Source organism: Agelaius phoeniceus, chromosome 14 (genome assembly GCF_051311805.1).
Source record: "Agelaius phoeniceus isolate bAgePho1 chromosome 14, bAgePho1.hap1, whole genome shotgun sequence".
In the NCBI taxonomy this organism is placed as follows: Eukaryota; Metazoa; Chordata; class Aves; order Passeriformes; family Icteridae; genus Agelaius; species Agelaius phoeniceus.
The window spans coordinates 6,237,947-6,249,473 of NC_135278.1; the positions used below are offsets into that span (position 1 = coordinate 6,237,947).

Sequence of the window (11,527 nt, forward strand, 5' to 3'; positions counted from 1 at the left end):
GCTTTACAATGTGGGTCTACGAGGCTTTCATTAGCATTTCGTAATCACAGCTCCAGAGCCATTTTTTGGAAGCACCGGGCTCCCGATCTCGCCCCGCTCCCGGGATGCCTCCGTTGCCAGGAAGATCCCGGTCCCGGTCCCGCTCCCGGTCCCGCTCCGATCCCTCTCCCTCAGCCCCGGCAGCGCCCCCTAGCGGCACATGAGCCCGCGGGCTCACAGCCGCCCGCCCCCTCACGAAGCCCCGCCCCTCGGGGCCGCCGCCGCCGCGGATTGGTTGGCGCCGCCGAGGGCCGCCGCGAGGCCCCGCCCCGTCCCGCGGCGCCCCCTGCGGGCCCCGCGGCGCCTGCGCAGCGGCCGCGGCCGTTGTTGTGGAGGGGCCGGTCAAGATGGCGGCCGGGCAGGGGGGCGGCGGCGGCAACAACGGCAGCGGCAGCGGCAGCGGGACGGCGGCCGGGAGCGGAGCGGCGGGGCTCGGCATCCCCGCGCACCTGACTCTCTCCTTCTCGTCCGGGCCGCACTGGGGCGCGGCAGCTCTGCCGCAGTCGCACACGGTGCGCAGCCTGGAGCGGGCCCTGGAGGAGGCGGGCAGCTCGGGCATCCTGTGCCTGAGCGGGAGGAAGCTGCGCGACTTCCCCGGCAGCGGCTGCGACCTGAGCGACACCACGCAAGCAGGTGAGGGGGCCCCGGCAGCGGCGGGCCGGGGCTGCGGGCGCCCAGCGGGGCCGGCGCGGGCCCGGCGCGGAGGGCGGGGGGCGCGGAGCCGGCGTGGCGGGCGCTGGGGCCGGGCGGTGGCGGGTGCGGGGCCCGGGTGCGGGGATGCAGCGGGGGGATCCCCGCGGTGGCGGGGCAGGGCTGGGGACGCAGCCGAGGGGGTGACACGGGAGCGGCCGCTGCGGGTGAGGAGCGGGCATCCCGCTGGCAAAGGGCAGTGGGGGACAGCGGGGAGGCTCCGTGTTTGGGGGCTCTCCGTGCAGGCACCGGGGTTTCACAGAAGGGACTCCTGGAGGGATACTGTGAAAGCAGAACGCTCTCTCGGGGCTGCCTTGGGGATTTTCCAGCACTGACAGTTTTATTTTCCTGATAGCATCTGGTTAATTTTCCCTCTCGCATTGCGGGGCACCTCAGGCGTGGCTACGGAGAAGCTCCTCCTTTGGTGAGTGGAAAGGAACCTTTGGTGTGTTGCAGCCGAATGCCAGTCTGGTGGGCTGACCAAAAGTTCCTGTCAGTGCCTTTGCAGCAGCTGAAGCTGAGGGATCCCTGGCTGTTTTCTTCTTTTTTTGTTGAAGAGCTTTTAAACAGCTACAGGAAGGATTTTGCAGACAGAAGGTTGCATGCTGCTTTTAGCCATGGTGGAGTATGTAATTCACAAACATAAGTGGCAATGTCTACTTTAGCCCACTGTTACTTTGAACACCCCAGAATGCCATTTCTCCTTAGTGCAGCTGGATGTGTAGCTGCGGATTAATAAGGCCATAAATGTGATACAACTTCCTGTCCCTCACGCTACTGTCTGTCCACAAAGCACAGAAGCTGCATCAGGGGCTCCTCTAGCTCTGTCTGTCTCCAAAGAGGAGGTTATAGAGCAGAAAGACAAGAAGTCTGGAGAGGAAGAACAAAGTGAACTTCATTCTGTTCTCAGAGATGACGGTGAACTTTCCACGCTTCTTGAAGATGTTGGTGAATTTCCCACCATTCTGGAAGATGACAGCAAAGCTCCAGCAGTGTGGATCGAGGACAGGGAATGTCTTGCAGTGTGGGATGAAGAGTGGGAACATCCTCATTGCAGGAAGAAGGAGAACAAAGATCTCACAGTGTGGGAAGAGGAGGGCAGACAGCCAGCAGCGTGGGACTGGGATGGGAAACATCCAGTGGCGTGGGAAGAGCACAGTGAACATCACACCATGGGGGAAGGGGAGGGACAGCATCTCCCTGTGTGGGAAGAGCACCATGAACTGTTTGGGAAGAGGATGGTGAAGCACCACCTTTTTGGGAAGGGGACAGTGACCCTCCCTCTGTTGAGCATCATGGGCTGAGCGTTCTGACAGCAGCACAGCCCCACAGCCAGAGGGCAGAGGAGAGAGGTGCCTGATGCAGCTGAGCACATCTGCTCTCTGCCATGTCTGCCAGAGCAGGGTGTGAGGTGTGTGTGTCTGAGCATCAGCTGTGCTCAGTGTTCCTCTGCAGCTGAATGTCACAGAGTCCTTTATTGCTCTTGCCCACCCAGAGCATGGAGCTGCATTTTGGCTCTCCTGCAAGGTGGGGTCTCCACCTTGGAGTGACCACCTTTCCTGTTGTTTTTTTCAGGAAACACTGTGAGCCTGGGGGAGCCTGCCAAGAAACACACTGAAGTTGAGCCAGTTGGCCAAGGGTAAGTTCAAGTCAGTGACTTCTTGGCAGTGATACCTTTCAGAGCAGGATATGCTGGCGTGGTCCTAATCTCTAAAAATGTTAATGCAGCAGCTAAATGCATGGTGATGGTCTGCACAATTGGGTGGCCACAAAAGTTTGGGTCAGACCAATGGTCTCCTGTCCATGGGCAGACTTTGGGAGGAGCCAGGGGTATATAAAAACTAACTATAAAACCTAACTGCATCATGGCTGGGCTGCTGCTGCTGGGGCCTGCCACTGTTCCCTTGCTCCCTCCTCAGCCCTGGCCCCAGCCTACCTTCTCCCCTACTCTTTTCCTTTGTTGTGGATGCTAGGAAGATAAGATTCTTGTTCCCAGAAACACCTATTTTGCCCATTTTTCAACTGCCTTGCCTGTTTCTGAAGGCTCTTTTAGCAAGGTTTTCCTGACAGTTGACCACTTTTGTGCTAAGTGGTGCACAGCCTCCTCCCATGGATAACTTGAGTTACTGGTGGAATTGCTGAGTTAAGGTGGTGAACCAGCTGGTGGCAAGTGTTGTGGTTCCAGACTGATCTTGGCTGCTCCTAAACCACATTTTTCACGTGCTTGCCATGAAAGGCATCTCCTTTTTCACATCTCCTTCTCCTTTAGACTGTCCAGAGTCCAAGGACAGTGTAGCTACAGGAATGTCTCTCCATTTTACTCTGTGTTCATTTACAAGTGACCTGGAAGCAAAACTCCCCTGCAGTCTTTTCCATAAGGTAATTTAGCTGTGCACATTTTTCTCCATGCCATTGGCTTCTTCTTTCAGCTACCTGTTGATGAAGATCTCTGGTTGGTGATGGAGTCCATGGATGGAGGAACTTCACAGGATGTTGTTAGACATGTCTGGCTGAAGGAGGGATGGCAGCTGTGAGGTGAGGGCTTCTGCTTGTGCTGCCCATGGCTTGGACATGATGGTCCTTCGAAAGAGATGGTGAGAACAGGAATGGCTTTGTGCTCAGATGTGTTGTTTTTATGCCTTGGAGAAGAGACAGCCTCTTAAATGAACTGCCTGTCTGCTCTAGTACTGCTTCTAGTACTCTTTCATACTCTTTTGATTTTGATTGCTGTTCTCAACTTTGCCTTGGACCCTTTGTCTGGAGTTTGTCTGCACAGCACTCCTTGCTGGTCAAAGCAAAGTTGCTGGTGGCAACTTGGGTAAACTGTCCTTTCTTCTGTTGTATATTCAGGTTGAATTTTTACCCTCGTGTTTTTTGAATAAAAACTCTGTTAAACCTTAACTCCCTTGAAGTATCCCTTCCTTATCACCCTGCAATTCAGCTGACCTGAGCAATGTGAGGGGAGAATGAGCTCAGCCATGCCCAGAGCTGAGCACTGGCAGAGCCCAGAGCAGCCTCAGCATCTGCAGAGCCAGAGGCTCTTGACGCCTTCTCGAGTGCATCTGTTTCTTGTTTACAAACTCTGGGTGGTGAAAAATGCCCCTGGTGCTGGAGGAGGGCAGAAGGGGCTTGGGGCAGCCCCAACTGTTCCATGCAAGGGAAAAGCACGGCCAGTGGCCGACACAACCCATGCCTTCATCCCCTCCCACTTCGGCCAAATACTTGAATGATAGGGCGAGTGACAAAAGGGCAGGGGAGGAGCTCCGGCCGCTCCGTCCCTGCAATCCAAAGCGTCCTTTGTGCGGTTCTGAGCCCGCCAGGCTTTCCTGGCCGCACGGGTGTTCCTGTCGTGCTGGCTGCCAGCAGCCCGGGCCCATCCCGGCACAGGCTGGGTGCTGCAGGAGATGCGATCCCGGGATACACATCTGGTGGCACCTGCGAGCCAAGAGAAGCATCGGCCTGAGCTCGCCGCCCGTCCCGTCCTCCTCTGCCCTCCTCCTCCCGCCGGTCCTGCGCTCACCGGGGATGCCGGAGCAGGTGCTGCCGAAGCCGCCGCTCCCCAGTAGGGAACGCACCCCGTAATGCTCCTGCAGGGCCTCCTTCGCCTTCCCCGGGGCCAGACGCCTCTGCCAGCGCTCGGCCCAGCTCCAGGGCCCGCAGAGCGTGTGTCCCCCTGGAGGCACGGCGAGCCAGGCGGAGCCCAGACGTGGGACAGCTCCGGACGGCATCAGCTCCACCGGTGCCCGCCCGGCAGCGCCGCACCGGAACGGCCGGAGCCGGGCGGAGGCGGCACCGGGGCCGGGAGGGAGCGGCGGGAGGGACGGGGACCCTGGCAGAGCGACGGGAGGAGGGAGGCGAGGAAACAGCGGGAGCGGGGCAGGAGAGCCGCCCCTGCCGGAGCGCCGGGACTGTGTGGCCGTTGGTCCGTGTGTCCGCTGGCCGTTTGTCAGTCCGTGTGTCCGTTGGTCCGTGTGTCCGCTGCTCCCTGTGCCCGTTCCCCACCGGCCGAGCCCCGGGGCCCGCGCAGGCCACGCGGGGCCGCTGAGCTGGGGGGGACCCGCCAGGCTCGTCCGTGCTTCATTCGAGGCTAATTAAAGACGCGGTGATTGATAAATCGACGATTGATACCCGCCCCCCTTGGGTTTTTAACTATCTCATGAGAGGCGAGATGCTTTATGGGCGCCTACACTCGCTGATCTACACTTCCTTGGATTTAAAAATCCTTACCTGATTATAAGAACGTTGTTAACCGTGGTAGTGCACAAACATGCCACGAGATGGCAAGTTGTGACTGCATTGGGCACCTAAACTCACAACTCCAGCGAGGGAGTCACCGGGAGAAACCAAACTACGATCACTGGCATGGGGAAGGAACGTTCACAAAACTAATCCAATGTTCCTTTTCTCAAGATTAAAAATAGTTTTGAATCTATTTCTGCTTTTTAACTTGCTAGGGCTCTCTGACACACGAGGGTTATTTTTCACAGTAGTTTCTCGTTGGTTTGTTTTAAAAAGCAAAAATAAAAAATGAGACAAAAACTGAGATTCTGTTTCTTAAATATGTGCTAGGTATTTTGGGGACTACTTGTTAAAGTGAAAAGTAATGAACCTATGTTTATTGTTTCTTCTTGTGGGAAACACACGAGTAAAAAGCTGGAGACCAGTGATTGTATTCAACAGTAGGAATACAAGAACATTCCTACCTCTCCATTGCCATTCCTGTCTGATTCTTACACATCATTCTTGCCTGTGTAGGAAATCCAGTTTTGGCCAACGATGACTCACAGGTAAAATTCTTTTTGAGAGAAATTACCTATCAAAATGTGAGGTAATATAATAATTATTACACAAAGAGCTAACATTTCAACAGAAAGGGGGCTACATTCTACACCTTGTTAAGCCAAGTCTTGATCAAAACACTTGAAGCCAGTTTAACAAACAATGTCAAGGCTGTTTATCAAACCAAAACTGCTGAAAGGCAAGGCAGGGGAGAGCAGCTGTAAGAACTTGGAAGTAGCAAGTGTCCAGGTTAGGAATCAAGAGAGAAAATCTGGTTACAATAAAGCCTCAGGGAATTCTGCCTTCAATTTCCATGGCTTTCACTTGCATGTAGTGTGAACGACCCCTGTCAACATTTATCCCTGCTCCTGTTTGCTACTTTCTCCTCAGGAAACGTCTTTGCAGTTCATCTTGTCTGTTAGGATTCATTCTGTACAACAGAAATCCCCTCAAACTGCTAAGACCCAGCTCCTCCAGCGAGGAATAACATTCTCTACACTCTCTGAGTCTGAGTGACAGCCAGTATCACAGTGCAGTGCATCCATTCATGAACATTTACATCATTTATACCCAGCCCTTCATCTTCCAGCAGCACTAAGGTGGCTCAGTGAGCAGAGCCCTGCCAAACCCCTGTGACAGTGATGGGCAGTGATACCCAGCCTGCTGCCAGCCTGTCTCACATGCACTGCTTAAAGAGCATCATGGGCAATGCTGCACCTCCAGCACAGCTCCACATAAACCCTGAAGGTCAAAGAAAACAGAGCTCTGTTTTTGGAATAGCAGGGGTGTCTGGCTGCCTTTATTCCAGTCCACAATGAGTGTCGAATCAACTGCAACAGAACCAGGGTTTTATTAAGGGCTTGAGTTCAAACATCATCAAGCATCAGCTCCTCACAGGAAGCCGAGTTGTTGGTGGTCTGTCTCACTTCCTATGAAAAGACAGGACAAATTGGGAGGCTGTGCTCTAAATTGCTAGAGAACATAAAATTATTTACGTGTTCATCACTTGTCAACTCCCTGCTTCCTTGTATTCTGGTTTCTCTTTACAGCATGAAATGCTTCACTTCAGTTTGTGTACATACAATATATATTCATAGAAATCAACATCCACAGGCCTTTTTTCCACAGAGATTTGAATAAGGTCCAGTTATATCTATATGTTTTATATTTAAAATACTCTATTCAGCCCATTTCTGAATTATTCAGTAATATTTCTCTTTAGTTACAAGAAACAAAATCTTTATATTCATGTACAGATACCATTCCATTAACTATAGTTACATTTAATCTTTTTGCAATTAAAGACATTTAATCCCAAATGCTAAGATGTCTTTGGAGACCATTAATTTGAAAATTTGTTTACAACTTTTGAATAGGATCTGAGGATGCTAACTTTCAACCCTGAGAAAACCACCTGACTTTTTATTTATATTAAAATTTCATGGACTTAAAATCCAATTTAAATATTCATGACAAATATGCTCCTTGTTTGGGGAGAAATGCATGCATTAAAAGGCATGCTGATTAAACTCAATGTAGTTTTAATGGAAACAGGTAAACACTTGATTAGTGGCCAGTAAAAATCTGGTTTAATTTACATAAAAACTCATCTTCTCTTTGAACCCAAGGTCTAGCTCATTTAGCTTTATGTTGCTTGACATAAATAATTTTAGTATTGTTCTACCATTGCTAATGACTTTCAGCAGAATCTCATCACATATTCTGACACAGGGTTTATAACTTTGATGTTAAAGAGAAGTTAAATAAATACTAATGGATGGAGAAAAAAATATTTTTTTTGCTACATATTTCAGCCAGTGAGGAGTCACCTGTGTGTGTGTGTGAACACAGACAATGCCACTCACAGCTGTCATCAATTTACTGCTGGTGGCAGAAATAACCTGACACACCAAGAAAATGATTTGGCAAAAAGGAAACACTTCAGAGTCATCACTCATGGCTCCAGCAGAGCAGAGCTGACTGGGAAAACAATTTGCTGCTGTTGTTTTTGTTTGTTTGTTTTTAAGCTGAGCATTTGTGCAGTGGCATCTTTCAGTTTAGGACTCTGGATATAACAAACAGAATAATAAGTTTTAGCATCAGCTATCAAATTCTTATTTAATATGTAGGGTTCAGAATTCAGCAATGAGAAATCTTCCATTTTTTCAGAAATCAATATCTAATTTACCTTAGAAGTACTTCAGAAGCATTGGAAGTTATCACTAAAGTGGGTATCTGTGCTAGCTCATTCACAACTTACAACTCAAAAATCTATTTTAAAGACATGTTATGCAGTATAAAATATTACACACAAATTAGCTCAAAACAACAGGAACATGTTTCATTAGCAACTCTCATCTTGTCTATGCATTAATTCCACTGCCCTTTGTGCAAATGAATTTAGATCCTGTGTGCTCTGGGTCAGTGAAGTACCAAGGCCTGAACAACAGGCCCAAGCCAAAGCTGACCTCTAGATGAACTTTCCAACTAAATGTTAAATATAGTTGCTCATTAACAAAGTATTGTTATATGTGCTCATTAATTGGCAAAACATGTTCACCTTTCTGTATCTAGAAACAGCATAAGGCCACATCTGGCCTAACTAGGGGGTATAGGATCAAAGACAACTCCCTTGGATCCTCCTGGAGCCCTGGCCAGGCTCTGGGAGGAAGCTGACAGGAAAATGAAATTAGAAATGATGTCAGCTGGTTTGTTTAGCAGTGTAAACCCCGGGCCACTGTCCCAGCAAAGTGGGGGAGCCTCATGGCCTGCAGAGGAGGAGGCACTGCAGGAGTTCCCAGCTCCTGGCGTGGTTCTCCAGCCCTTGGCTGTGACACTTCCCCCCAGAGCTGATGTCTCTTGGGCTTGGATGATGTGTGATGGATATTCCATAATCACTGTAGGCATTCTTTCCTAGCAATGATTAGCATTGCTCAGCTTGTCCCTTTGCAACTCTTTGCTCATGGTTAGGTGCCTTGCTTAGCTTATCCTTTTGTGATTCTTTGCAGTTTTCCATCATAGTAAATGCCACTGTTCCTTCAGTTGGTGTCTGTGTCTCTGACCCTACTCACCAGTAAAACAGTCAGAGAACACATACATTTTCCACCTAAAATAAACATTTTTGTTTCATTGTAGTGTGAAAATTAGGTTTATTACTCAGCAGTCAGCATTTTAAAGATCTCATGATTTGTTACATTTTGCTTTTTCACACATCCTAAAGTCATTTGACTGCATTTAACCACAGAAAAATCTATCAGTAGCTTCCAAATAGATTATGAACTACTTAGGAGGTTTTTGCCCTTACCTATCACCAGTTATTTCAAAAGTAAACCCCAATAATGCAATCTCAGTTAAAATAAAATAATCTTGACTCCCCAAATTAATTTTATGCATACCCAGAGAAGAACTTACAGATTTTCTGTATTCAATGCTTAGGGATGTTTTCTCTTGAAGATATAAAATCATAACCAGCACAAGCCACAAGGTGACACTTTAGGACTATTGGAAACAGATTATCATCATGACAAAATAAATAATTTTGACACTGGAATGAACTGGGCCAATTATGAAGCACACAGCAAGTGTGAAATTGGTCTAGGTCTTTTCTGAAGGGGATTGATTGCTTGGCTGCAAAGAGGCAGGCAGCCAAGTGCTGTATTGACCCACAAGAAGAAGAAAGGAACTCAAATTTTTTTATTGAGGGCTCTGCTTTCCTGTTGTCAAAGCCATAAACCAGTTTTATTTATGGACATGCAAAGCAAATCAGAACAGTGTGCATAACTTGTAAGTCTAGCATTTTCAAGGAGAGCACCCCCAAACCTGGCACTTCGAAGTGGCAACGTGAAATAAATGTGTGTGTGGCTGGAAATCAACTGTACATTCAGAAGTCTCTAGATCACTGACACTTGTTTCAGCAGCTGTTCTCTAATGTGCCTCAAGTGAAAGAAACTAAGTGAGAGGATATCACTGTACAACGTGCCCTGTGGGCAGCTCTGCCACAAGCTACACAATCAATATTGGGCTCTAACAGCAAAGTTGGTACTAGAAAACTCTTATTTAATACTAACCAATCTTTCTAGCCACCAGTTCTTAGGAAATCTTTGATATAATTTCCTTAAAACCCCAACCCTTCTATACCAAATAGTGCCATCAATATTGAGCACAAATGCATACATATTTCAAAACAAGGAAAGAAAAACCGCCTGAAAACACACTTGTGATTCTTCTTCATGTCTTTTCCAGACCTCTATATAGTTTCCCAAAATTATGTTCCTCCAAGATGCCAGCATAGGCCAAATTTATACACTTGAAATAAGGTGCTGATGACATTCTAACAAAGTGCCCCAGGCTCCTCAGCTGAGCAGGAACTGCAGTTCCCCTGTCACTGCTCTGTCAGGTGATCCTGGAGCTTGTCTAAGCTGAAGAACCCAGCTGAGCTCATGTAGCTCCTTGAGGAGGAGATGAACATTATTTTCCTGTTTGTTTTTTGCTTACTATCTACCAACCTGATTGTCCTGCTGAGACAGGTAAAGAGATAAAAGGACTTAGGAATTTCTTGGACATTATTCTTCTGTGTTAGAAAGTGCACTACAAATCTATCCCAATTATTATTCCTAAAGTCACAGCCACTGGAAGTGATGTGTAAAGAAAAAGGTCAAGACATTGCTTTTTAAAACTCTAACATTTATAAAAAAGTAAAAGTAAACAAGACTAACAATAAATTTCTTGAGTATGGATAAAAGTTTAAGAACATAGCAATACCACTTATTTTCTGTAAATCTGACAGATTTACAGATTTTAAAACACGACTTTTTTTAATGTTAATTTTAGTGCATTCTTGTTTACTGGGAAAGTTTCCTTTCCCTACTGAGTTTACCATTTTCCATTCAAGAGCTACAGATTTTCTTTTTCCTCCCATTTCCTACAGGGAATAGGCTATCATGGCAGACTTTTGTTTATTTGTTTATGTATCTTTGCATTATTAATAAGCCCTGGGAAGAGAGTTTGTTACTTAAGCTCCCTCTGCTGGCTCTTCAGCAGCAGAAACACAACAAACGAGAGGTTTTTCACTTGCACTCCTTTTCATTAGTGTTGGAGCTGGGAAGCTGCAGTTGCCAAAGTTAGCACTTCCCCACAAAGGAAATGCAGAGGACTTGGAATACTAATGTAATCAAGAGGCTACAGGAACTGGGGACAGCAGTATCATGTATAAAATATTGCTTAGGTAAGTCTGTACTTGCTGCTTGCAACACTCAAGCAAGGCACCCACAAGCTGAGAAATGCATTTCCTTCTACCTTGCATTCTCACCTGCTTAGGATTTAAATACCAGTTGTGTTATTGACAGTCATAATTTGTCTTGTTCTCATATTAGGCAAAACTTTCTCAATTATGAATTTTTCACTCCCACCATTTCAAAATCTTACCATAGTGCACAATATATACTTTGAATATTTAGGTAATATATACTTTGAATATTTAGGTCTTCACAAAGACTTTATACAGACTTTGCAGTTTCTCACATTGAAATGAGTACAGCTGTTCACAATTTGAGAGTGCATCTTTAGAGAATAATCACATTTTCAGGTGCTCATCTGCAAGCTTATTTTTACAGTTTGTGGCAAAATCTAACCTATGACCCCTTCTGGACTCTGCACCCTATAGTTATCAGAATATTTTCCCCATATTTTCAAGATTCACAGTCCAAATAAAACATAGGCACTGTCCTGCCTTGAAATCTCCAGGGATATCCTCTGTCTGTGATCTTTGAGTCAGATTCCCTCTAACTCAGGCACATCTGTTCAATGGTCTCTGGGTGGGCATGGAGTCACATCAGGCTCACTGACAGAGGAGCTCCTCCACACACTGAGTTAGAATTTTTTTTCCTCCCTACTAATTCCAATGACATGATTAGTTTTCCATTTTAGGTATCTCATCATACTGGGCCAATCCTGTTCCACTTGTCTGTTTGGCAATGAGGAAATGAGGACTGATATCCTCTCTATTCATTCCCTAGCAGAA

The 11,527-nt window shown here is 47.4% G+C and overlaps 1 protein-coding gene across 3 annotated transcripts; it reads left to right on the forward strand.

Annotated features, from left to right (window-relative positions):
• The first annotated feature begins 324 nt into the window (after positions 1-324).
• Positions 325-3,630, forward strand: LOC129125880 (leucine-rich repeat and calponin homology domain-containing protein 2-like). 3 transcript variants are annotated; one of them, XR_013184282.1, is made up of 4 exons: positions 325-672; positions 2,305-2,368; positions 3,159-3,264; positions 3,427-3,630. XR_013184282.1 is itself a non-coding variant. In XM_054641555.2 (3 exons), exons 1-3 carry the CDS (start codon positions 387-389, stop codon positions 3,187-3,189), a joined length of 381 nt encoding a protein of 126 aa, XP_054497530.2. In that variant the 5' UTR covers positions 326-386; the 3' UTR covers positions 3,190-3,413. The 3 variants fall into 3 exon arrangements, 1 of the variants encoding a protein (XP_054497530.2); XR_013184283.1 differs by lacking the exon at positions 3,427-3,630 and adding an exon at positions 1,115-1,153 and having other exon boundaries at positions 327-671; positions 3,159-3,413; XM_054641555.2 differs by lacking the exon at positions 3,427-3,630 and having other exon boundaries at positions 326-672; positions 3,159-3,413.
• The last annotated feature ends 7,897 nt before the right edge of the window (positions 3,631-11,527 follow it).